The 25,512-nt window shown below is 47.9% G+C and overlaps 1 protein-coding gene across 2 annotated transcripts in view; it reads right to left on the bottom strand.

Annotated features, from left to right (window-relative positions):
* The window catches only part of LOC125082104 (SEC14-like protein 3), a 32,224-nt gene extending 20,862 nt beyond the window's left edge, over positions 1 to 11,362 (bottom strand). The window contains exons 1-11 of one of the 2 annotated variants that reach the window (XM_047697313.1): positions 11,138 to 11,357; positions 7,729 to 7,804; positions 5,353 to 5,396; positions 4,990 to 5,049; positions 4,669 to 4,857; positions 3,320 to 3,415; positions 2,950 to 3,010; positions 1,908 to 1,991; positions 1,413 to 1,519; positions 1,196 to 1,335; positions 935 to 1,104 (exon numbers count right to left, since the gene is read on the bottom strand). In XM_047697313.1, the coding sequence (XP_047553269.1) occupies positions 935 to 1,104; positions 1,196 to 1,335; positions 1,413 to 1,519; positions 1,908 to 1,991; positions 2,950 to 3,010; positions 3,320 to 3,415; positions 4,669 to 4,857; positions 4,990 to 5,049; positions 5,353 to 5,396; positions 7,729 to 7,804; positions 11,138 to 11,191 (1,081 nt within the window). In that variant the 5' untranslated portion in view covers positions 11,192 to 11,357. Of the gene's footprint in view, positions 1 to 934; positions 1,105 to 1,195; positions 1,336 to 1,412; positions 1,520 to 1,907; positions 1,992 to 2,949; positions 3,011 to 3,319; positions 3,416 to 4,668; positions 4,858 to 4,989; positions 5,050 to 5,352; positions 5,397 to 7,728; positions 7,805 to 11,137 lie in introns of both variants that reach the window. The other variant, XM_047697312.1, reaches the window with a different exon arrangement.
* Between the last annotated feature and the right edge of the window lie 14,150 nt (positions 11,363 to 25,512).

Genomic DNA, 25,512 nt, shown 5'->3' with positions numbered 1-25,512 from the left:
TGTGTCGGGCATCCCATCAGCGCTCCCGGCTTTCCAAACCCTCAAAGCAGCCCCATGGAATACTATCATCCCCATTTTCAGGATGAGGAAGCTGAGGCTACAGAGGTGGAGAGGACTTCCCAATGAGTACAGAGCAAGGAAGGGAAGGACCAGGATTCCCTTATCCTGATGCTCCAACCGAGAGAGGAGCCCTGCTCTCCCCAGGGGAAAGGGCTGAGCTCCACAAGCCGCTTTCCCTTCGTGCCTTTCAAAGAAGGCATTCCCTTCGATGCCAAGGTGCAAAGGGAACTCTGGGATGTGATGAGTCATCCAAATTTCTGGGTTTCCACCTTTCTGATTCTCCCTCTCCACAAAGGTGAACTAGATACGTGTTAACCAGAGCATTAGTAAACCTCATGCTCCTCAACTCTGGGTTTCCCTTCTCCTAGCTCTGTTCCCAAGAGAGGCAGGTCAGTGCTGTCCCTAGGGAGTGTGGCTTCTGGAGAGACGGACCTAATTGCATCTATCTTGGACGGCCTGATAATGAAGAATAAGCACATGGAGGAATCCTCTCTTTGGGATTCCCACAAGGACCTGCCTATGCCTCTGGGCAGCCGGGGACCCCTAGAGGGTAGCCCACGTCTATTTACCTACCTGTCTCTCAGCCTGTTGAGTGCTGTGTAAGGGGTTCCCAGGATCTGAGTCTGGGGCTTCAGGCTGTGAATCCCACTCTCTAAAATGCCTCTCTGCCCTGTTACCCATACCCAGGGGCTACTCCCCAGACCTAGCATCCTGAAGCCAGTTCCCCCAGCTACTACAGGATCTAGTAACTTGCAGAGACTCCCTCTCCCTCCCCGAGAGCAGGAAAAAGAGGGCAAGCGGGACAGCCTAGGCAAGAGGCTCATTTCTCGGTCATAAGGAGGAAGGCGACTCCAGTGAATCCTACAGCTCTTACAGACGCCGGCCTTGAGGCAGGTGAGGCTCCCGTCCTCAGGGACCACATGGGCTTTGTAGCGTTGGATGGGCAACACCTCCACCATGTCCCCTTCCTGCTTCTGCTCACTCATCTTGGTCTTCAGGAAAACCCCAAGGCCGATGTCTGCCCCTTCTGATGCGAACTGCCACCTGCAGGGGACAGGGCCCCACAGATGACCACCTGCCTGGGCTCCAGGCCCCTCCTGGCTGTGCCCAGGGGTGACGTGGTCGCCATCCCTACCTGAGCACACAGCCTGGGAACAGGATTTCGTTCTCCACCTGCATGAAGGAGCCTCTGGCCACAGTCACCGTGTGCTCATATTGTGTCTTCACCTGGTTACGCAGGTAGTAGCTCTTGGGCACATCGCCCCCGTATTTGATCTGTGGGTGAAGGCTGGTGAGCGAGCACTACACCGTGGTCATAACCCCTCATTCCCCATCCTCTGAGCACCCTGTACCTTGGTCAGGCACTTGGGGTTGCCATCAGGGTCAGTCATGGTCCCCCCAAACTCCACGGGCAGCTGGTCGGGGCTGACGAACTTTGGCAGCTCCTGCTTCCAGTTGCCTGGCGTGGGAGCAAGGTGGTGGCGGGCAGTAGGGGACAATGGGGGGCTCAGGGAAGCTCAACAGAGGGCAGAGAAGCCACACCCAGGGAGGAAAGCTGATGTTCCCTTAGCTCACTCCTCTGAGCCCCTACTCCTAAAAGCACCCAAATGCTTTATGTGGCCACTCCTCTGAGCCCCTACTCCTAAAAGCACCCAAATGCTTTATGTGGCCACCCAGGCTGGGGTCCAGGACCTGAAGCTTCATTAGAGTGTGCAAAGGTGGGTGTGAATTCAGGCCAAGGTCAGTGCCTGATTAAAGAGGATGAGGCAGGGAGAAATGGGACCTTTCACATTGACCTCTGTTTGCCCAGGCAGAGATGGGCACAGCCAGGAGACCAAGTCACTCACCTCCCAGAATCACTATCTTCCTTTGCGTTTCCTCACTCATGAAAAATTTGACCAAGTTGAAGGCCACGGGGAACAGCTTGGGGGCTGAAACACAGGAAACTCTCTTGGGAAGCTGTCTAGAGAGGACTAGAGGTATAGTCACGGCCAGGGCCCTGGGCTGAGTTGGATTCATCTAGATTCTACTACTGCCTGCTGTGTGACCATCAGCTAGTTACTCACCCTCTCTGAGTCTTAGTGCCGTTAACTCTAAAATGGAGATAAATTAAACTATGTATGCATAACACATGACAGAGTGCCTGGCTCTCAATAAATGGTTGCCCCCCCCACCCAGTTGTAGGGTGTCAGTAATGTAGATTTCCCAATAGTGCCTCTTCCTGTCCACACTCACACGTTTCCCAAGTTGCCTCAGAATTTTCTTGGGTGCAAGTAGATGGAGCATCTGCATTTGACCTCACATCCCACCTGAACTGCACACACTGACTGGATACTTTCTGTGGGCTGCTCCTCCACAGACTGTCTCATTTAACCTCATGGCTGTCTTACGGGATGTTGTCATTGCATCCCTATTTTACAGACTGGAAAAACTGAGGCTTAGTAAGGTTAAGTAGACTTGCTCACAATCACAGAGCTAGTCAAATTGGAAAGCAGATCATCTGACCCCAGAGCACACATGGTGGGCCCCTCACTGTACAACCGTCACAGACAGGGACCATTCCCACTCCAAACATATCTACCAGCCAGTGTAGTCCTTGAACGATCTGTTACCATTCCACACTGAGAAAAATAAAGTAAAGAAAACACCCATTTACATTTAGAAACTTAGAACTTATTTGACATTTGCTGCAACCTATCAGAGCAGATTCTGTATACTCCAAAAGTATCAGTCTATGAAGGACTGACTAAAAAAACAAACAAACAAACAAACAAAAAAAACCCTGATCTTCACAAAGGATGGTTTGAGAAACCTAAACTGGGTGATTTACCCACTGATTCCCCCCTTTCCCTTCTCCTCCCCCAGGGGTCATCCCCATCATGGACTCACCACGAATGACAATTAAATTCTTTATCGTCTCAGGATAATTTGCTTCCAGGATGGCAAAAAACTGTGGCAAGACAAGTCTGGTCAAGGTCATGCTTCAACACATTCTATACCTGGATTTGGTGGCCTTTAATGCTGTTGAGACAGGAGACCCTGCCACCGCCACCCCCTGGCCACCCACCTTCCCCAGGAGATATGCTTCATCCCCTGTAATACTCATGCTCCTCTTTGTCCTTGGAAGTGGGGGACCCCAGACCCTCACTGGCTGCTCTGGGGGCCCCTGTGGTGGTGGTGGGGTGATCCCTCCTCCATGGACTGGAAGCTGGTGTGGACAGCAGCTCCCTATTGGCCTGGAGCCAGCTGCCTACCTCACCTGCTGGTAGACCTCTACAGCTGGTTTCCACAGGTGTTTCAGGCTGAGCCCCTCCATGTCAAACACCATCAGCACCGTCTCAATCTTCCTGCCCAACTACATGGGACGACACAGAGATAAAAGTCAGACAACTCTGGCCAGAAGACCCTGTACAGCTTCCACCTTCCTGCTACCCCTGCCCACAACTGCCCACAGTGTTTTTCAAACAGATTGAGCCCACCTAGGGGCTAAGAAAATGCTGCATTCTGAGCTCTGGCACAGTGGTTCCTTATCACACTGTTTGCTCAACACGAATGCCCGGAATTAGTTAACAGTAGAATTAAAGACCTCATTTGTTGCCCATCGGGCATCTCCCTGTACAATAGTACGCCGGGTCAGCCAGCGTCTGTAGTCCCAAGGTGTGTCAAACCAGAGCTACACTGCTGGCAGGTTCTGTAGCCTTGGGTGGGTTTTTAACTGTTCTGAGCCTTATTTTCTCCTTCTGGGAAGTGAGAATAATTCCACGTTCTGAAAGAATTTCTAGGACAATTCAGTGAGATAACTCCCAAAGAGCCCAGTGCTGACACATGCTTTTGCCCGGTTAATGTCACAGATCTCCGTGCCAAGGGCTCCTTGGTGTCCAGCACCATGACAGACAACTGGAGACACAAGTCCTGTCCTTGCCATCAGGCAGGTCATCCCGAAGTAACACAAGAGCTCCCCCACCCAGGGTCCTCTTAGGCTCATGGAGACACTTAGACTCACAAAGCCAACAGACCACACTTGGCAATAGATTCGTTCTGAAGGGTATGGACCAGGAAGTACAGAGTCAGGGCAAAGAGAAGATCTGTACACACTGGTGTGGGTCCTCCTGACTTGGAAGCCCTATGCCCCACAGGACTCAATTTTTTGTTTCTTTGGTAGCAATTCCATATTAGCTTCTAGGGACCCACGGCAATGTGCCAAGTCTCAAGAGTCACTAGCCCACAGCAATGGCTCCTCCATCATGTTATAGTTACACAGTTTCTAACCAGGCACATCTTTTCCATAAGCAAAGCTGACCATCCACTGTTCCCAGGGTTCTCAGGGAACAAAGCCAGAGTATTCACTGCACTCAAGGTCAACCTCTCATCCAAGGTCAGAGGGGAAGGAGCTTTGGTGATCCTTGGCACGTGCCAGCAGCGAGTGCCACACACACGATAGATACTCACAGATGGGTGACTGAGAGGGAAGCCACGTCCCACCAAAGCTCAGAGTGCTGAGGCCTGGGGAGATGCAGAGGCAGTATGCCTCTCCTACCTGGTCTTGGTGCCTCCCATTAGACAGATCAGGCCCTCCATGTGCTTCCCATCCTGGATCCAGTCACTTACCTTCTGACTCTGCAGCTCACACTCCCGCAAAAGCAGCTCACAGACCCTGATGCGCTTCCGGATAAGCTCCTGCTTGGAGGCTGACAGGAGAAGACCCTTGGGGTCAAGGGTCCCAATGATGTCGAACCACACAGGGCAGCCTTCATAGTCATAGCCACTCAGACCACCAGAGTCGTACAGTTGGATCACCTGGGCACGGGGTTGGGGGTTGGTGTGAGGTCCTGACTCAAACCAGCCTATCAGCCATCAGAAGGCTGGATGTTAGGGAAGGGGTATGAGGGGTATCTGATGGTCTTGGGGGGGATGCTGCATGAGGCTCACCTCTGAGGGCTTCCACGAAAGGATGTTGTCCAGGTCCTGTTGCTTTCTGAACTCCATGTGCTGTGGAGAAATGGCGGGACCTGAAGACTGCCTACCACAAAGGCCTTGAATACAGCTGTGTGTATTAGGTGAGGTCCCTCTGCCTACAACCCCCAAGACCCCAGGCTCTACTGACCTAGAACTGGAGATGGCAACACCAGGAAGAGGGCTGTGGGGGATCCAGGTCTGATGCAGAAAGGGGTCAAAGGAGGAAGGGAGGAAACACGCAAGAACAGGACAGGGCATGGGTTCCTACTCTCTTTGTTACTGATCCCTGGGGACCAGTGTGTGAGAGGCAGGAGACTCATGAGAATGGGGCCTCACCTTCCGGAGCATGTCCTCAGATTTCTGCAGGTCAAAGTTCCGAGCTGCAAAAAGAGCCAAGATAAGAAAAGGCTTGAGGCTGGGTCTAGAACTCACAGTTCTTTGAAGACTCAGGAGGAAACACAGAGCCTGAGCCTTCCATGACACACCAGAATATATTGGGGGGTCTGGACATATTTTTACCATTTTATTTTTTAAAAAGATATTTATTTATTTATTTTGGAGAAAGAAAGAGAGAGAGGGAAAGAGAGGGAGCACGGGGGTGGGGGGGGCGAGGGAGAGAGAGACTCTCAAGCAGACTCCCCGCTATCTCAAAACCCCGATTGTGACCTGAGCTGAAGTCAAGAGTTGGCCTCTCAACCAACTAACTAAGCCACCCAGGCACCTCCGGACATTTTTAAAAAGCAAGGATCTTTAATCCTCTAGAAGACTTTGGAAGTCCTTGATTTCAGTATCCAAGCCTTTGTAAACTTTTCGGCCCAGAGGCTGATCTAGCCTGTAATATTTGATGTCCCCGTAGTCACACAAACCCCCTTGGTGTTAGGGGTAGTGAGGAGCATAGGCTTTGGAGCCAAACAGACTTGGGTTTGAATTTTAGTTTTGTCCTTTTAGTTGCTGTGCAACTTTGAGCAATTCACCTACCTTCTCTAAGTCTTAGTTTCTTAATCTGTCAAACAGGAATAACATCTTCTGGTTCCCAAGGACTTCTTAGTAAATTGTTAACTATTGTTGTGGTTACTTATTTTGAAGATATAAGTTCACTTTAATAAAAAAATGTGATGCTTTATTTTAGAAATGAATGTTCTAAACTTGGAAAAGAAATTTAACTCTTCCTTTCTAGTCTTTATAGAATAGATTACTTTTTTCTTTCCTTATAATGTTGGCAAGGATCTCTAGTTCTGTTTAAACTATGATGCTGCTTGACATCATCCTTTCCTTGTTCCTGACTTTAAAGAAAATGCATCTAAAACTTCTTAACTGGCAACATGTATTGTAAGGTGTTTGTTGCATAACCATTAACAAGCCAAGCCAAGGAAATTTCCTTCGATTTCTAGTTTGCTAAGAAATTTTTATTTTGTTTTTATCTTATAAATAGGAGATGAGCCTTTTCAAATGCTTTTCCTGCATTGAGATAGCCACATACTTTCTCATTTTTAATTCTATAAATGTGTTCAATGACTTTGATAGATTGCCTGATGTTGAATTCTTCCTGCGTACCTAAGATAAACTCCCACTGATCATGCTGTGTAATTTAAATACCTTATTGTATTCTAGGGGCGCCTGGGTGTCTCAGTGGGTTAAGCCGCTGCCTTCGGCTCAGGTCATGATCTCAGGGTCCTGGGATCGAGTCCCACATCGGGCTCTCTGCTCAGCAGGAAGCCTGCTTCCCTCTCTCTCTCTCTCTCTGCCTGCCTCTCCGTCTACTTGTGATCTCTCTCTGTCAAATAAATAAATAAAATCTTTAAAAAAAAAATAGAATCAAATAGAACAAACAGAACAGAAGGGAGGGCTTCCTCGGTGTAGGCGCTGTGCTTGCCCATGACCTCATGTCTGACTCACAGCATCTGGAATGTGGGAGACCAATATTATACCCATTACTCAGAAGAGAAAAGCAAGGCCGAGAAACAATGAGTCCGCTGTCAGCACAGCGGAGTTGGGATTCAATCACAGGTTTGCCCAATTCCAAGGCTGGCATCATCACCTCACTGTGTATGTACTTTCCAGCCTGATTTCAACCTTCTGGTTCAAGTTCAGAATCCTGGTTCAAGTTCAGAATCCATTCTATGGGGTGTGTTGAATTGAAATGAATTCTCCCCGTAGGTTTCTGTTTCTCTAATTTTACACTCCTGTGGCAATTCCTGGAAGAAACTCCTTCTCTACTTTTAATCGCACCCACTTCCTGAAGTGTTTGCTGGGCACCTGCTCAGCAGCCAATTTCCCTCAGGGGACGACACAGCCCTCCCTTCAAGGAACTGCAGATAAACCTGCAGGCAAGTCCTGAAGAGTATATTTGGGACTATCTGACTCCAGGCCCTGCTGGGCCCGTCATCCTGAGAACCTCCCAAGTGTGAACTCTAACCTCACCTCGACCATATGCCCACCAGTGCCAGGTGCTACACTCTCTCATGTAGTGCTCACAGCAATCCTTGGGGAGGTGTTCCCATCCCATTTACAGATGAAGAAACTGAGGCTCAATGGGGTTTTTGTGCCATGCCAATTTGGAGGGGAACTCAGGTTCTACCCAAAGCAGGATGATTCCAGAGCCTATGTTTCCCACTTGGTAGCACTGTCTCCCAAAGTTGCACCCGCTTTCCTGAACCCCTTCTTCCCTCTCTCCCCTTTTCCCACACCCACCCCCGGTCCTGCCAGCCTCACCTCGGAGCCAGCGCAGGAAAAAGTACTCATCAGCATTGGGCAGGGTGGGCAGCAGGTCCTGGAGGTTGTCCCGGAACTGAGGGGGAGATAGAATGGTCAAAGAGGCTCCCGTGACCCCTGGGATCCCAACCCCACCACGACACTTTCCAAACTCAGTCTGTCAATCAGTCCTACCCAGGGACTCTGCAGGGTGGGGACCACACAGTTAGCGGCAGCTGCTGACCGCCACCCGGGAATGGAGCACCCCTCAGCCTGCCATGGCAGGAAGAGTTGGGTCCTTCTCAAATTCTGGGGGTTCTCTTTCTCCCTAAGATCCTCATTCTACAGGACTGAGGTGGGGCCCTGCTTTCTCTATTTTGACAAAGATCCCTGGTGAATCGGATGTAGGCAAATGAGAAGAATTTAGGAACCTTGCCCTTGATACTGTATCTTGAGGGTCTAGATCTAGAAGCAAGTTACTTAACCACTCTGAGCCTCAGTTTCTTAATCTGTGAAGTGGGATAAAGATGAACTTGTGCCAATCGTAGGAGTGTGTACAGGCAAAGCACTTAGCAGCAGTCCTGGCTCGTAGCCGGTGCCAGAAAATGTGGGCATTCTGCAAAATGTGGATTGCCCAGAGCTCTAGGCAGTGGAGTCTTTGTGGAAACAGCCCCAGGTCAGCAGGGAAGAGCTGCAAGAGAAGCAGGGGATGCCTCATCAGGTCCTATTGGGGCTGGGGAAAGAGAGGGACTAACCTGCTGATGGGAGCCTCTGCTTACTGGCAGAGTTTAATGTCTGGGTATGGGACTGGGGCTCAGGTCTGGGACAGAGAGGAGGCTACACTTTCATGGGAACTAAGGGAGCTGAAGGCAAGCCCTGGAGGGGTGGCTTTGCAGGGGAACCTGTGATTGGAACTTTAGGATTAGAAGCCAGTGCTAGCAAAGCCATAGGAAGCTATCTTGACAGCCGTCCACCAATCCTCCTTTAGCTTTATGGATCATGTTTAAAATAAGAGTATGTTTGGGGGCGCCTGGGTGGCTTGGTCAGTTGAACATCTGCCTTTGGCTTGGGTCATGATCCCAGGGTTGTGGGATCAAGCCCCGCATGGGGCTCTCTGCTCTGCGGGGAGCCTGCTTCCCCCCAATCTCTCTGCCTGCCACTCTGCCTATTTGTGATCTCTTTCTCTGTCAAATAAATAAATAAAATCTTTTTAAACAAATTTTAAAAATTAAAAAAAAACAAGAAAGTGTTCATGTATTGCTCACATGATGAAAAACAAATAATAAGATGAAACATCTCCAGTGTTAACAAGTAACGTGAGCAAGAGCACCAGCTCTCATCACCACCCTGAGTCCCCAGTCCCCACAAGGCACATGGATCAGGCGCAGCCTCTGGGCTCCTGAGGAAGTTTTTTAGGGAGAGTGAGGACATAACAATAACTGAGGAACAATAACTCTGCACCCCTCAGTCCCTCCAGGTTACCAGAGTCCCTCCTTTGAATGCCAGGATGTGCCCTGAGGCAGGAGGAGAAAAAGTCACATCACATCGCTGCTTCTTGGAGGAGGGAACGGAGACTGGGGTGTTGGAGGGTCTTCCAGGGACAGAGTAAGGAAGCTTCGAGGCCATGAGGAGTCCACATCTTCCACTCTCAAAGCCACCCCATCCTTGGAACGCACATCAGGTAAAACAGAAAGCCACAGGGCGCCTGGGTGGCTCAGTTGTTAAGCATCTGCCTTTGGCTCAGGGTCCTGGGATCCAGCCCCATATCAGGTTCCTTGCTCAGCGGGGAGTCGGGTTCTCCCTCTCCCACTCCTCCTGCTTGTGTTCCCTGTCTCGCTCTGTCTCTCTTTGTCAAATAAATAAAAAAACTTAAAAAACAAACAAAAAAACAGAAAGCCACAAGCAGGTGCTGGGAAGGGTCTGGAGTAACTTGAAGGAAAAACTATCTTTTTTTTTTAAATATTTATTATCTCATAGGTTTTTTTGCTGTTTTTTTTTTAAGATTTTATTTATTTATTTGACAAAGATCACAAGTTGGCAGACAGGCAGGCAGAGAGAGAGGAGGAAGCAGGCTCCCCACCGAGCAGAGAGCCCGACATGGGGCTCAATCCCAGGACTCTGAGACCATGAGCCAAGCTGAAGGCAGAGACTTTAACCCACTGAGCCATCCAGGTGCCCCAAAGGAAAAACTATCTTAACAATGATGGCTTATGGAGAAGGCAGCCTCTGGCAGCATGACCACAGGTGGTGAAACTAGGCTTCGGAAAAAACTAGAAGGAAATGCTCCTAGGAGTGGTTGTCTAGACCTCTGGGACCATGGGTGACTTCTTCTTTTTCCTACTTTCTTCTTTTTCCCTAATTTTTAAAACAACTAGCATTCATTTCTCTTAAATAATGGGAAAAAATCATAATAAACTCTTTTTACATTGTTTAAGGCTCTTTGACCCACAAGCATCTCCGTCATAATTCACCCCCAAAGGCCAGGTGTCCAGTCCCTCCCATGAGCCTAGCATTCAGGGCTCCCCTGAGGCCTTTGCCAGTGGGTAGAGAGAGGGCTAAACAGGGGACTCCCTCTCCTCCTTCGCTTGGGGACTCCTCCTTCAGCTCAGGACCCATTGCCCCTGGAAACTCCTCCTTTACTTGGGAATTCACCCAGGGCCCCTCACTCTTCACCTGGACCCTTCTCTCCTTCACTAAGAATTGATCCAGGGTCCCCCTCCTTCATCAGGGGTCCTCACTCCTCCTAGAGTACCCTTCCCAGGTAGGAGCCACAAAAGAAACCATTCTCCACAAGCCCAAAACCTGCCCTTCATGGGCCCAAAGTGTGAGCCAGAGCCGTCACCTCCCTCCCCTAACCTGAAGTCACAGTTTCCAGGCCCAGCCATCTCCAAATCAAATTAATGCTGTGGCCCCTGAGACCAGAATATGCTCTCCTTTCCCCAGGGCGTGACACTCTTCAGCTGCAGCTGGAAGGAGTGTCACCAAACCCCCTCCATTCCCCTTTAACAGAAACACTGACAACAGGGAGAAGGCTTGGGCCCCCGGGAGTCCAAAAACCACAAAGAGGAGCCAAACAAACAAATGTCACAATCAGAGCAGGAGACCTGTTGGTCTGTCTGCCCAAGGCTGCCTAGAGGGATGGCAGCACCACCCTACTCCCACAACCAGGGGACAAGGGCCAAGACTCTGTGGTCTGGAGGGGTCAGGAGTGGAAAGCTGGATTCAGCCCCAGTGTAGCCTGGAGAAGTGCTCAAGTCCTGTGTCCCGTATATGTCTGCCTCAGCCACTGTGCCCAGGGGCACGGTGAGCTGGACCCAAAGATGCCCTGAAGGGTCCCTTTTCCATCTAAACAAGGGGGGGCTCCACCCCGGGTGGGCAGCGTCCAGCAGCTCCTTCCTCCCCAAGCCTCCCACCCGTGAAGCCCCCTCACCCTGGCCAGCGCCTCCTGCTGCTGGGGGCTCAGGTCCCCGACTCGGCCGCTCATGGTGCCCGGCGGGCTCAGGGGTCGAGGGGCGCAAGTGTGCCAGGAGTCTGCGGGCCCGCCTGGCCTCGCTGCAGCTGCCTGGTTTCGTCCGGCGAGCAGATGTTGGCCCCGCCCCAACGGGAGAGCGCCAGCCCTGCCCCGCCCGGCTGGTTCTCGCTTCTGCTCCGGGTGTTTTGCTGGCGGTGGCTAGGACGCACCCTACAGCGCGCAGGGTGGTGACCCGCCCCCGAGGGGTCCTGGAACGCTCACTCGAGGGGAGGGCAGCAGACGCTGCTATCTGCAAGCATCCTCATCCCAGGGAATCCTACAGGTTCCTGCGTGGCAGGGGACGGGAGGGAGTCATAAAGGAGATGTGGACAAGTTGTGGGGAACACACCTAGATCCTCTTTCCCAGCAAAATGGAGGAACTTTTCATAAACCCGTCTCAACCCTCTAGGTGATCCTCAGGAGTTTCGTCCCATGGGACCCCAACCTCCCTCCGCTGGCCTTGACTGTAGGCTGTGCCGTGCACACCGCCCCCTACCCCCTTCTGTGCTCACTGACTGATAGGAGCCTTTATGGGCAAGATGGTTCCAGTCCCAAGACGGTCAGGAGGATTATGTAAGAAGATCTGCCACGGATTAGTCTGGCATTCCACACCCAGTCAGTATGCAATGTTAGGAATACTGTTTTATAATTACTATTATTACTGATACTTTCTCCAGAGCAGGGAGCTGCAGAGGTGGAAATTCTGGGATGGCCCCCTGGTGAGCCCCTGGGTAGGATCTATAGCCTGGAAGCCCTGGGTGGAGTCAGAAGGCCACGGGTGGTGGGTGACTGACACAGGTGGCCAACATGGCATCCAGGAACCAAGTAGAGGTCACTGAGAAAGGTGAGAAAAACACAGGTTGGCAGGGCAGGAATTGTCAAGAGGAGCAGGTGGAAGTTGAAGGTGCAGGGGGAGATAAATCAGGCTATCAGAACACTTCCCCCTCTGCCCCTCCCTCTGGGTTGAACCAAATTCCAGACCTGTGCGGACCAATCTGGTGGCTACGAGCCACTGTGGCTGTTAAGTATTGGGACTGCGGCTTGTCATTAGCGCAAACAGATATGGGCTCTTACATGCCAAATTTCGAAGACGTGATACCCCCCAAATGAAATGCTTCGTTAATTAATTAATTTCTTATATTGATTACATGTTGCAGGAATTTTTTTGATATATTGGGATAAATAAGATATATTGGGATAAATAAATAAATTCATAAAAACTATTCAAATTGATTTCATCTGTTTCTTTTTTTAATATATAGTTTAGAATTGTTTAATTTTATTTATTTATTTTTTTAAGATTTTGGAGCGCCTGGGTGGCTTAGTCTGTTAATCGACTGCCTTCGGCTCAGGTCATGATCCCAGGATCATGGGATCAAATGCCACATCAGGCTCCCTGCTCAGTAGGGAGCCTGCTTCTCCCTCTCACTCTGACCCTCCCCACCGCTCCTGCTCTCTGGCTCACTCTCAAGTAAATAAATAAAATCTTAAAATAAACAAAAAAAAAAGATTTGGACAGCACTGTTCTAGAGGGATTTAAAATTTCAGAAAAAGTGTATGGGGTGCCTGGGTGGCTCAGTGGGTTAAACCTGTGCTTTCATCTCAGGTCATGGTCTCAATGTCCTGGGATTGGGCTCTCTGCTCGGCAGGGATCCTGCTTCCCCTCCTCTCTGCCTACTTGTGATCTCTCTCTCTCTCTGTCAAATAAATAAATAAAATCTTTAAAAAAAGAAAAAGTGTTGGGGCGCCTGGGTGGCTCAGTGGGTTAAGCCGCTGCCTTCGGCTCGGGTCATGATCCCAGGTCCTGGGTTCGAGCCCCGCATAGGGCTTTCTGCTCAGCAGGGAGCCTGCTTCCTCCTCTCTCTCTGCCTGCCTCTATGCTTACTTGTGATTTCTCTCTGTCAAATAAATAAATAAAATCTTTAAAAAAAAAAAAAGAAAAAGTGTAAAAAGCTAAAAGAAAGTGAAACAGACACCATGTCTCTGGAAGGGCATACCTTTGCTTGAAAGCCGTGACAGAAATCACAAAGGGGACAATCAATTGATTTGACTACATAAAAATACAAAAATCTGTTAAGCAAGACACATAATTAAGTCAGCAGTTGCTAATGAGTGTAAAAAATAAAATGTACGAAATCGATATCTTTATAAAGAATGCAGGTAAACTAATAAGGAAAATACTAAGGCACTAAGAAATGGACAAAGGACTCAAAACACTAATTATCAGAAGGGAAAATGCACAGGGAAATAATCTAGTGGATAAATGCTAACCCTCCAGGTCATCATAGAAATGGGGATACAATCAATAAGATACTCCACCCCCTGCCCCCGCCTCAGCCAAATCAGCAACAATACAGAAACAGAACAAACCAAATAAGGCTCACACACAAATGCACATACACACACATACACCCACGATCTTTTTTTTTTTCCACACACAACTTTTAAAATAATACTATGATAAAGGTAGAAGTTGGTGAAATGGAGACATTTATACATTGCGGCTGGACTGGAAAGTGGTTCAGCTTTTCTCGGAAACTACCTGACAAAGTGCATTAGGATCCTTCAATATTTTATTTCTTTGTCCAATAAAATTGCTAACTAACAGGGGTGCCTGGGTAGCTCAGGCCGTTAAGCGACTGGCTCTTGGTTTCAGCTCAAGTCATGATCTCAAAGTCACAAGATCGAGACTCAAGTTGGGCTTCCGCATAGCTCAGAAACTCCTTGGGACTCTCCCTCTGCCTCTTCCTCCTTCTCTGACCACCGCCCCCCCACCGCCCCGCCTGAACACTCTCTCTCTAAAATAAATAAATCTCTCTCTCTTTTTTTTTAAAAGATTTTATTTATTTATTTGACAGACAGAGATCACAAGTAGGCAGAGAGGCAGGCAGAGAAACAGGAGGAAGTAGGCTCGGAGCAGAGAGCCTGATGCGGGGCTCGATCCCAGGACCCCAGGATCATGACCTGAGCCGAAGGCAGAGGCTTTAACCCACTGAGCCACCCAGATGCCCCTAAATCTCTTTTTTTTAATCCTAACTACCAGAAAGGATTTTCAGCTTAAAATTGAGGTGTGCATTGTTAGTAGGAAAATTGGAAACAATTTTTTAGGAAGCCACAGTGCTTAATGTGGTTGATGAAGAGTTTATAACCACATGTAAAAAAATACCACGAAACAATTTGGAAAAGACGAGACCATATTATATATGCCATATACTTCCAGATATAAAATGAAATCCATACAATAAAAGAAGAGTCGGGTAAGAAATGTGCTCCCAGCTTTTCCCAGCTCTGAGAAGTGGGAAAAGTCATATTTTTAAAATGCCACAAGTAAGGAGTCACCTCCTAAGAGAAGGCTTTGTTTATCAAGGGCTTGCCAGTATTTTCCATGGGCCAGGCCCTGTTCTAAGGGCTTTGTAAGTATTAGTTTAGTACATCCAAGAGATAAACAATGGAAGCTACATAGGTAACTCTAAATTCTCTAGCACCCACGTTTTTAAAAATCTAATTCTAATTATGCTTATTTAACACAGGGTACTCAAAATATTATCATCTTGAAACATAATCGATATGATTAATAAATGAGATAAATTAATTATCTCATTAAAAATTAACAGTGAGATATATTGCATTCTTTTTTTGTACTAAATCTTTGTGTGTATGTGAGGTTTTTTTTAAGATTTTATTTATTTGTCAGAGAGAGCACAGGCAGGGAGCGTGGCAGGCAGAGGGAGAAGCAGACTCCCCTCCGAGCAGGGAGCCCAATGCAGAACTCGATCCCAGGACCCTGGGATCATGACCTGAGCCAAAGGCAGATATTCAACCAACTGAGCCACCCAGACACCCCTGTACTAAGTCTTTGAAACCCAGTGTGTATTTAGCATTTCAGCTCAGTATGCAGTCTTTCATTTCAATTCCAACCAGCCACATTTCAAATGCTCAATGAGCCACATGTCATATTTTGGGTTGGATTGTGTCCCCTCCCAAATTCATATGTTGAAGCCCTAATCCCCAGTATCTCAGAAGGTGACCTTGCTTGGAAATAGGGTCATCGCAGATGTAATTAATTCGGATGAAGTCCTACAAGAGAATGGCGGGCCCCTATTCCAAAGTGACTGGTGTCCTTATGAAGAGGGGACATTCAGATACAGACATGCCCACAGGGAGAGTACCCTGTGAGGACAGAGATGGAGGTGATGCTTCCACGAGTGAAGAAATGCCAAAGACTGTCGGGAACCCATCAGAAGCCAGAGGAGAGACAGGGAACAGATTCTCCTCCCATGGAAAGCACCAAGCCAGCTGACACTTGGAACTTGGACTTCTCGTGTCCAGAACTGGGAGAGAATACATTTTGTTGTGTAAGCTACTTGGTTTTGGGGTACTTTGTTACGGCAATCCCAGCAAACTACTGTAAGTGGTTAGCAGTTGCCTTCTTTGACAATGCAGGGTTCATTCACTTAGTCCTGCTGGTGCATTCTGACATTGGCATGATTATTACCCTGATTAGGGACCAGGAAACTGGAGTTCAAGGAGCCTCAGAGGTCTCAGAGCCAGCATGCAACAAAGCCAGGATCAGAACCCAGATAGGCTGGTATGGGTCCAGGCACTCACCACCGTGCCATGTCCTTCTACCTGCCAAGTTCCCTGCATCCAGGTTACCCTCAGGTCCTGTCATGCTGACAAAGCACGGATGTCTTTCCTCTGAACCTGTAGGGTGAGGCCGCCTCCTCGAATGTCAGCCACTGGCTGGGCATGGAGGACTTTCAGTCTAAGCATCTGGGTGCTGAGGCTTTGGGGGGACAGAAGATGCCCCTCTTCCATGATGGGTCTATCTACCCCCCAACCTTCCCAAGCTCATTCTCTCGGTCCCCCTGAGCCATGGGCTGAGAAGCTAAACTACAGCGATGGTGTCGTGATGGTATGTAACCTTAATCTCACATCTTCTGCCCACTCACTGTCTCTCCCTCCCACCTTCTGGGTGCTCGGGAAACTTGAGGCATCTGTAGGTGGCCACAGGTGGCCTGCCTGTGGTCCTAATTCAAGCCTGTAGCCTAGCCTGCCAACTGAAGGAAGTTCTGTGGGAGGTGAACGAATGGCATCTCCACTGTTGGAGTGGGATCGGTCTTTGCAGAAGCCCCTGCCAGCTCTGCCCCACATCATGGCTAATTCAGTCCTGTCCTGCAGACGTCTCAGCCCAAAAAATGCTGAGTCCCTCCAAATATGTAGGATGGGGCATAGGTTACCCTTGGTGCAGGAGTTGGGAGGGAGTGTCTCCCTGACACAGATGCCCGGGGTGGGTGTGGCCTCATGCCTAAGCCTGCCTGGGAGGTGAAGATTAGGCTTTAGGGCAGCTGAGGGAAGGTTTGTTGGCTCCCATCACCATCTCAGGGTGAGCTCAGGAAAAGGTGGGGCATGGCATGTCCACATCCCCTCTGCTCCTTAACTCTAGGGTGGGAGGTGGTGCAAGGGCCTGAGAAAGAGAGAGAGGTGAGCAGTGGGAGTCTGACCACTACTCTGAAGACCTAGGGCTAGGAAAAAAACATAGGTTAGGGGTCTGGGGCCACTAGTGAATTTCTATCTTTCTTTCTCTACAAAAGCCAGGAGGTCTGCCTTTCCCAAGCCACAGAACATTAGGTAGGGAGTGTACAGAGCAATCTCTCTCCCCTTGATGTTCTGTCCTACCACAGGGCCTTTGCACATGTTATTCTCTTCATCTTGACCATCACCTTACCTCCTTCTGCATTGTCTCATTAGTACTGCAATTCCTCTGATTCCCCAGTTAAATGCTCAAACAGAACCCTGCTTCTGTATTCCAGAGTATTGTTCTCATTAGACATTGATTGGCTCAACTATTTGACTCATCCCCTTAACTGTCAACCCCATGAAGGCAAAGGCAATATTTGCTGTGCTCACTGTTGTACCAGTGTACTCATTTACATGTGCAGCAACTAAGAGGCTGGTAAGACCCAGAACTAGGGTTTGAACCCTCATTTGTCCATACCAAAGGCCTGGGTCTTTAACTACTACCTGTCCTGTCACCTTGAAGATAGAGTGTTTTAGTAAAGGTATAAGCAAGAACACTGCACTAGGGGGTGTTCTGTCCTGGGATGTCCCCCAGAAGAGATGGTCTTTGAGCTGGGCCTCTAGGTGGGAATGGGAGAAGAATATTCTAGGAAGAGCTGACCACTCAAAGAAACTCATAGAGGTAAGAGAGGAGAGAGTGGCTGTAAAGGCAGGGGCCTCAAAAAGATTGAGGTCAGGTCATGAAGGCACTTTAGGCCATGCTGGGGAATTCAGGCAATGCCCTGTCATTTGTGGGGGACCTTTGAAAGTTTTAGAAGGAGAAACCGATGTGATTCCCCTGGTGCCAGGAAGAAAACCATGGCCCAGGGGTGAGGAATGACCTAGACAGAAGATATTCAGAACAGGAAACTGGTGAGGAGGTTGTTGCATAAATTCATGGTGGATGTAGGAGAGGAAGTAGAAGAGCAAATGGTGATCAGGGACATGTCAGAGCCTCACCTCTGTCACAGACCATGACCCTGTGGGCAGACTTGCCTGGGGAATATGGAAGGCTGAGTAGCGCTCAGTGCCTGATGTGTGGGACTTATTAAATTAATTATTAAATTAGAAATTCATTCCAACGGAAAGTTTTGAGCACTTCAGATTACTTTGAACTGCAAAGGCAGAAATCCAATGATCCCCAGAATTACTACAATTATACTAAGGCTTGTTTCTAGACATCCCACTTGAACTTCATGTGTTTATTGGTTATTTCTTTACTTGCTTTCATATCTCCCTCTAGTCTCCCCACAGGCTTCCAACTCTATACTTTGACATCTCTGCTGAGTTTCAATATTTGTCTTTTGTTATTTTGTTGGAGTTGTAACTTGGGTGTAAAATTTTCACCAGATACTCCTTGTTATTATGGTTCTGAGTTATGGGCCAATTTGCCAGAGCAGGGGACATGGAACCTGGGGTTTTCTCGCAAAGGGAATTAAAGCCACACCGAATTGTCTATAAACTTTACTTGTTACTTCAACCAGATTTAAAGTTTACAACTTTTACAGAAGTTTTGCTTGTTTGCTTACAACTTAAAATGCCCGTCCTGGGGCGCCTGGGTGGCTCAGTCCTTAACCGTCTGCTTTCGCCTCAGGTAACGACACCAGGGTCCTGGGATCGAGCCCCACATGGGGCTCCCTGCCCGGCAGGAAGTCTGCTTCTCCCTCTCCCACGGCCCCTGCTTGTGTTCCCTCTCTCGCTGTCAAATAAATAAATAAAATCTTTAAAAAATAAAAAAATAATAAAATGCCTGTCCTTCCTCCAAAATGTTTTTTTAATGCTTTTTTATGATTTGACCTGATTTGCTTCTTTAATATTCTCCCTTATCATTGAGCTCCTTAGAGGCTTCCTCTCCTAGGAGATGAAGGATCAGTTGGGCTCAGGTGGCCCCCTCTTAGGAAGATTCGATGATGTCATCATCATATGAAGCACTGCTCCACAGGGTTTTCCACATGTCTTATGTCCACACTTTCTAATTTCGTAATGCCAAAGATGAACAAAGCTGGGGCACCTGGGTGGCTCAGTGGATTAAGCTTCCGCCTTCAGCTCAGGTCATGATCTTAGGGCCCTGGGATCCAGCCCCACATCAGGCTTTCTGCTCAGCAGGGAGCCTGGTTCCCCCCTTCTCTGCCTGCTGCTCTGCCTACTTGTGATCTCTCTCTGTCAAATAAATAAATAAAATCTTAAAAAAAAAAAAGATAAACAACGCTGAGCACTAGTTAAGGCAGACAACAGTGCAAGTTGGAGCAAGTATCGCCCCTCCCACTCACCCCTGCCCCCCAAGTTAAACTTTTATCCTTTTATCCTCCTACAAGAACTGGGAACAGGATCAAAAGTCATGTCCTGGGGAGCCTGGGTGGCTCAGTGGGTTAAAGCCTCTGCCTTCAGCTCAGATCATGGTCCCAAGGTCCTGGGATCAAGCCCTGCATCGGGCTTTCTGCTCAGTAGGAAGCCTGCTTCCTCCTTTCTCTCTCTCTGTCTGCCTCTCCACTTACTTGAGATCTCTGTCTGTCAAACAAATAAATAAATCGTCAAAAAAAAAAAAAGTCATGTCCTTGAATGTCTGCATTTCAAAGAGATGGCTTTCAGGTCCTTGAGGGACAGTTTTGAGTGGTATATGATTTACATCTCAAAGGAGTAGAGAAAGGATGTATAATTGCAAGCTTTCTCAGTGGGCATATTAGGGGGATTGGGACTATCCTAGGGACACAGGCACAAGCTGCTAGAAACCAGGCTGAATTTGGTCAAGGGGAAAGTCTGTCAGCAGCCACTAACCACATGTGGCTACTGAGCCCTTGAAATGAACTGAACTGAAATTTTTATTTTAGTTACTTAAGTGTAAAGAGTGGTCAATTACCACTGCTTTGGACAGCACAGTTTTGGAAGATACTCTTTGTTTTTTTTTTAAAGATCAATTAATTTATTTTTCTTTAAATTCAGTTAATTAACATATAGTGTATTATTTGTTTCAGAGGTAGAAGTCAATGATTCATCAGTTACACATAACACCCAGTGCTTACTACATAATGTGCCCTCCTTAATGCCCATCACCCTGTTACCCCAACCTCCCACCCACCTCTCCTCCAGCAACTCTGTTTGTTTCCTGTGGTTAAGAGTCTCTTATGGTTTGTCTCCCCCTCTGATTACATCTTGTTTTATTTTTCCCTCCTATCCCCTATGATCCTCTGTTTTGTTTCTTAAGTTCCACACATGAGTGAAATCATATGATAATTATTTTTCTCTGGTTGGCTTATTTCATTTAGCATAATATCCTCTAGTTCCATCCACATTGTTGCAAATGGCAAGATTTGATGGCTAAGTAATATTCCATTCTACATATATACCACATCTTCTTCATCCACTCATCTCTATCAGTGGACATCTGGGCTCTTTCCATAGTTTGGCTATTCTGGACATTGCTGCTATAAACATTGGGGAGCACGTGTCCCTTCGGACCACTACATCTGTATCTTTGGGGTACATACCTTGTAGTGCAATTGCTGGGTCCTGGGGTAGCCTTATTTTCAACTTTTTGAGGAACCTCCATACTGTTTTCCAAAGTGGTTGCACCAGCTTGCATTCCCACCAGCAGTGTAAGAGGGCTCCCCTTTCTCTGCTTTCTGCCAACATCTGTTGTGTAAGATTTATTTATTTATTTTACAGAGAGAGCATGAGCAAGAGGGGCAGAGGGAGAGGGAGAAAGAATCTCAAGCAGACTCTGTCCTGTGGAGGCTGATAATAATAATAATTACTACTATCTTCTGAACACTTATTCTGTGATGGGCACTGAGTAAGATAATCTGTTTTTCATTGCCTTTTTTTTTGTTTTTGACCCAACAACCCAGTGATGTAGGTACTACTATCAACCCTGTTTTGCATTGGAGGAAACTAGCTCAGAGAGGTTAAACCACTTGACTAAAGTCACTCAGCTAGCCAGCAGCCATGCCAGGTGAGTCTGACCTTAGAGGCCAACTGCTTATCATCTTCCCAGAGGAAGAGCTTGGGGAGAAAGGAGAGGGAAGAGGTTTGCTCTTGAGATAAATGTTGGAAATCCCAGGAACCTGAATGCACAGATGGGATACCCCTTTTCCATGGTCCCGAGAATGTGGCCAGAGTTCCCACGTGCCGACTCCTTCCTAGTGGGGTAAGCCTGGCAACAATTTTGGCTGCTGGGAGGAAACCAATACGAAACTATGTCGATGGGCGCCCGGGTGCTTTAGTGGGTTAAGCATGCTTGGCTCAGGTTGTGATCCCCGGGTCCTAGGATCAAGTCCTGCTTTGGGCTCCCTGCTCCCCCACACCTGCATGCTCGCTCTCTCTCTCAAACAAATAAGATTTTTAATACATAAATAAATAAAACCATGTTGATGATTACGCATACCCCTACTCGTGCAGAGTACACAAGAGTTCATGCCTGAATGGAGAGAGAGAGCATGCGGGATACTTAATATGCGTTAACAGCTTTTGTAAATCTGTAAGGGCAACTTGACTCTGAACGAGGTGTATAGCTTACTCAAGTTATACACAGGAATTCACATGCCTGATTGGAGAGAGAGAGAGCACACAGGATACTTAATACGCGATAACAGCTTTTGTAAATCTGTGAGGGCAACTTGACTCTGAACGAGGTGTATAGCTTATACGAGTTTTGTATACCTTATACAAGGCTTTCCCAGCTCAAAGCCTTTGTTCAGACAGTTCCCTCCACCTACAGTGCCCCTCAAACCTCCACCAAAGCAGCAAAGAATCCTCCCTGGAATCCTGAAGACCGAGTCTGCAGATGCCTGGGTGGCTCAGTTGGTTAAGCGGTGCCTTCGGCTCAGGTCATGATCCCGGGGTCCTCACATCAAGCCCCACGTCTGGCTCTCTGCTTAGCAGGGAGCCTGCTTCTCCCTCTGCCTGCCACTCCCCCTGCTTGAGTTCTGTCTCTCTCTGACAAACAAATAGAATCTTTAAAAAAAAAAAAAAAAAAGACCAGTCTAATCCCATCTGTGCCTCTTACTAGCTGGGTGGAATCTGGGGCAGGCGACACCCTTCTGTTGGGCCTCGGTTTCCTTGTCTGTTCTTGGGAAACTAGACCCTTCTGCCCACCCTGCAGGGTGGTCATGAGGCCCATGTGAAGGCAATGCAGAGACCAGTGCTGGGGCCTTGGGAACCAGTGAAGCCACTCGGTTCTCATCAGCCGGGGGCACTTAGCAGAAGTGCTGCAGACCCAGGTGGGAAGTGGAGTGTGAGCCCAGAGGGACAAGGCTGGCTGCAAGAGGGAGAGCCGGGGAGTGGCCCGGGCAGCTGGGCTTGGCCTTGGAGCAGAGCACTGTCCTTGCCAGCCTACTGGGACTGCTAAGGAGGACCTGACTTTCATTTGTTTATAACACCCACTGGGGTTTTTCTGATCATGATATCGGGGCACTCTCATCCTGGAAAATCTGGAAAGTGTAGACAAGAGCACCATGAGAGTTATAGAAATAACCTGTAATCCTACCAATACCATGAGGTTACTTTACATATATCTATATCTATATCTATCTATATCTATATGTCACAATTAAGTTCATATATAATATACTGTTTTGTTCACTGTTAATTTCAGGAATGTTTCTCCAAGTCATTAAGAGATGTCTTCTGGGTGCCTGGTGGCTTAGTTGGTTAGCCACTGCGTTTGGCTCAGATCATGATCCCGGAGTCCCGGTATGGAGTCCCGCATCGGGCTCCCTGCTCCACAGGGAGTATTCTTCTCCCTCTGACCATCCCCCACTCACGCTCTCTCTCTCTCTAAAATAAAATAAAATAAAATAAAATAAAATAAAATAAAATAGAGATGTCTTCTTGTTCCTCTTAAAAAAAAAAAAGAAAAAGTGAGAGATGTCTTCTCTAGGGTACTTGTAAGGATACAGAATGTTCTAGGGGAGTGGTTCTATGCGATTGACTTAAATATCCCCTTCCTGGCAGCCCCACTTTCTCAGTTGGACAGAGCTAGTTCTACTGGCTCCAAGAACCTCTCGAAATAGAAATCTGAGGACTGGGCGCCTGGGTGGCTCAGTCGTTAAGCATCTGCCTTCAGTTTCGGTCATGATCCCAGGGTCCTGAGATCAAGCTGCACATCAGGCTCTTTGCTCAACGGGAAGCCTGCTTCTCCCTCTGCCTGTTGCTCCCCCTTGCTTGCTCTCTACCATCCCCCACCTATGTCAAATAAATAAATAAAATCTTAAAAATATATAAATCTGATAACTAAAGAACGTCTGGCCATGGTGAAGAGCTCCATTGTTGTGCTATTTTTTTTAGGATTTTTAAAAATTTACTTGACAGGCAGAGATCACAAGTAGGCAGAGAGGCAGGCGGGGGTGGGGGGGTGGCGGGAGAGCAGGCTCCCCGCTGAACAGAGAGCCTGATGCAGGGCTCTATCGGAGGACCCTGGGATCATGACCAGAGCCGGAGGCAGAGGCTTAACCCACTGAACCCAGGCATCCCTGTTATGCTATTTTTTAAAAGTTTAATTATACAAGGACTCTCTGAACATACTCTCAGTATAAAAAATCTAAACCTTAATGATTACATTGAAGCCTCCTGAGGCCCTCCCAAGCAACCCTTGTCACCAGTTTCTGTGTAATTTGCAGGCATTTTTCAATGCATTTCCGTGTATCCACAAGAAATAGATATATAAATATATAAAATATTACATATACTATGTATAAAATATAATCTATATAATAGAAATAGCTAGAGTGCATGATTGAATATAGTGTAAGAATTATTCTGCAACTTGCTCTTTTCATTAGACAATATGCATGATTTGCAGATTTGTCTATCTGAGGATTTTTTTTTAAGATTTTATTTATTTATTTGACAGATAGAGATCACAGGTAGTCAATGAGGCAGGCAGAGAGAGAGAGGAGGAAGCAGGTTCCCTGCTGAGCAGAGAGCCCGATGTGGGGCTCAATCCCAGGACCCTGGGATCATGACCTGAGCTGAAGGCAGAGGCTTTAACCCACTGAGCCACCCAGGCGCCCCTATCTGAGGATGTTTTAATACACCTTGTCTTTTCTTTTTTTTTTTTTAAAGATTTTATTTATTTATTTGACAGAGAGAGACACAGCAAGAGAAGGAACACAAGCAGGGGAAGTGTCAGAGGGAGACGAAAGCTTTCCGCTGAGCAGGGAGCCTGATGCGGGGCTCGATCCCAGGACCCTGGGACCATGACCCGAGTTGAAGGCAGACGCTTAACGCCTGAGCCACCCAGGCACCCCGACCTTGTCATTGTTAATGGCTGCATAGTATTTTACAAGGTGGAGGGGCCAGCATTTACTTAACCAGCCCACTAGGAATGGATATTTAGGTTGTTTCCAATTTTTCATTATTATAAACCCTTCAGTGTGGAAAACCTACACGCTCCCTTTACACAAATGTGTGAATGTTTTTCTCAGGTGGATCTCAAGAGGTGGGGCCACTGGGTCATGGGCAGCCTTAACTGAGAGGTAAGGAAACTTCACTCTGACAGAGGAGGGAATGACTCAAAGTCACACAGCAGGTTTGTGACAGTGTGGAGACGTGACCTTTTGGGTTCTCTTCCTTAAGTGTTTTAAGTCATTCATGGTCTGAACCGGCCCTCAAGGTCTACACAATTTTTCATAAGAACACCTAAATGTTACTTGCCTTTTTTGCTCCCATCCTTTCATGAGTGGTCGTTAAGAGTTTTCCAGAGGCTACATGATGTGTGATAACATCATTGCTCTGAATCTAAGGGAATGCATTGGGCTGCTTTTATCACTGGTGAGGCCAGAATTTTTCTTCATGCTAATTGGCTATTTATTTATTTATTTATTGCTTTCTGGTATCTCTTACCCATTTTCTAGAAAAGTATTTTTCTTATTAATTTATAAGTGCTCTTTACATATTAAGCACATTGACCTTTTCTCTCATATTGTGGCATTTTCTCAAGTTTGTAGTTTGCTGCTATCTTTGACTTTTGACTTTGTGTTATGTTGTTTCATTTGGGAGGCTTTTCCTATGATTTCTCCATTGCTTTTATGCTTAAGTAGTTCATACCTATCATAGAATATGTTAAGTGTTTACCTCTGCTTTCTTCTACTTTGTTCCTGCAATGACCCTAATCCTTTGTCTGTGGACCACCATTGGCTTTCTCAGAGTAGCTTGGGCAGGAAATGACACAGGCTTGCCCCCCAGTTCTCGGGGTGCTAGAGCTGTAGGAGCAGGTTGACTGGAAGCTCAGTCTCTAAGGAAAAGGAAGCCCAGGTCAGAGACAGCCTCTCTTCAACTTTAGGTTCCAGGAGGTACTAGTCTGAGTCCCTACTAAGATGACTAGTGGGCCAACACCTGGACAGATGGGGGCAGGGTCTGGAAGGGCAGACCTGGGGACCGGAACAGGTACACATGCTGAGCGCCCAGCCTAGACCTCGAGCCTCTAGGCTTCTTCCCCCAGGGGCGCCAGCAGCATGCCAGGGACAAGGAACAGTATGCCACAGGACAGTCTGGGGCTTGGTCTCTCTGTTCTTTGTTGAGCCTCCCTGAGCTGCCACAAGTTCCTCCTCCTCCTCCCACAGGCAAGTTGAATGGGAGCTGCCAAGTTCATCCACCTTGACCAGCTGTCCTTGGAGTTTGGGGGCAGCATGAATGACTTGATGGCAACCCCAAGCACCTGACCCTGACCAAGGATGGCCAGAGGATGAGGAGGGAGGAGGGATGGCCATGGTGTAGTGCTTGTTCACCAACCCTCACCC

The sequence above is a fragment of the Lutra lutra genome, chromosome 12, assembly GCF_902655055.1.
Source record: "Lutra lutra chromosome 12, mLutLut1.2, whole genome shotgun sequence".
NCBI classification, from domain to species: Eukaryota; Metazoa; Chordata; class Mammalia; order Carnivora; family Mustelidae; genus Lutra; species Lutra lutra.
This window is presented reverse-complemented; position numbering and strand designations above follow the sequence as displayed.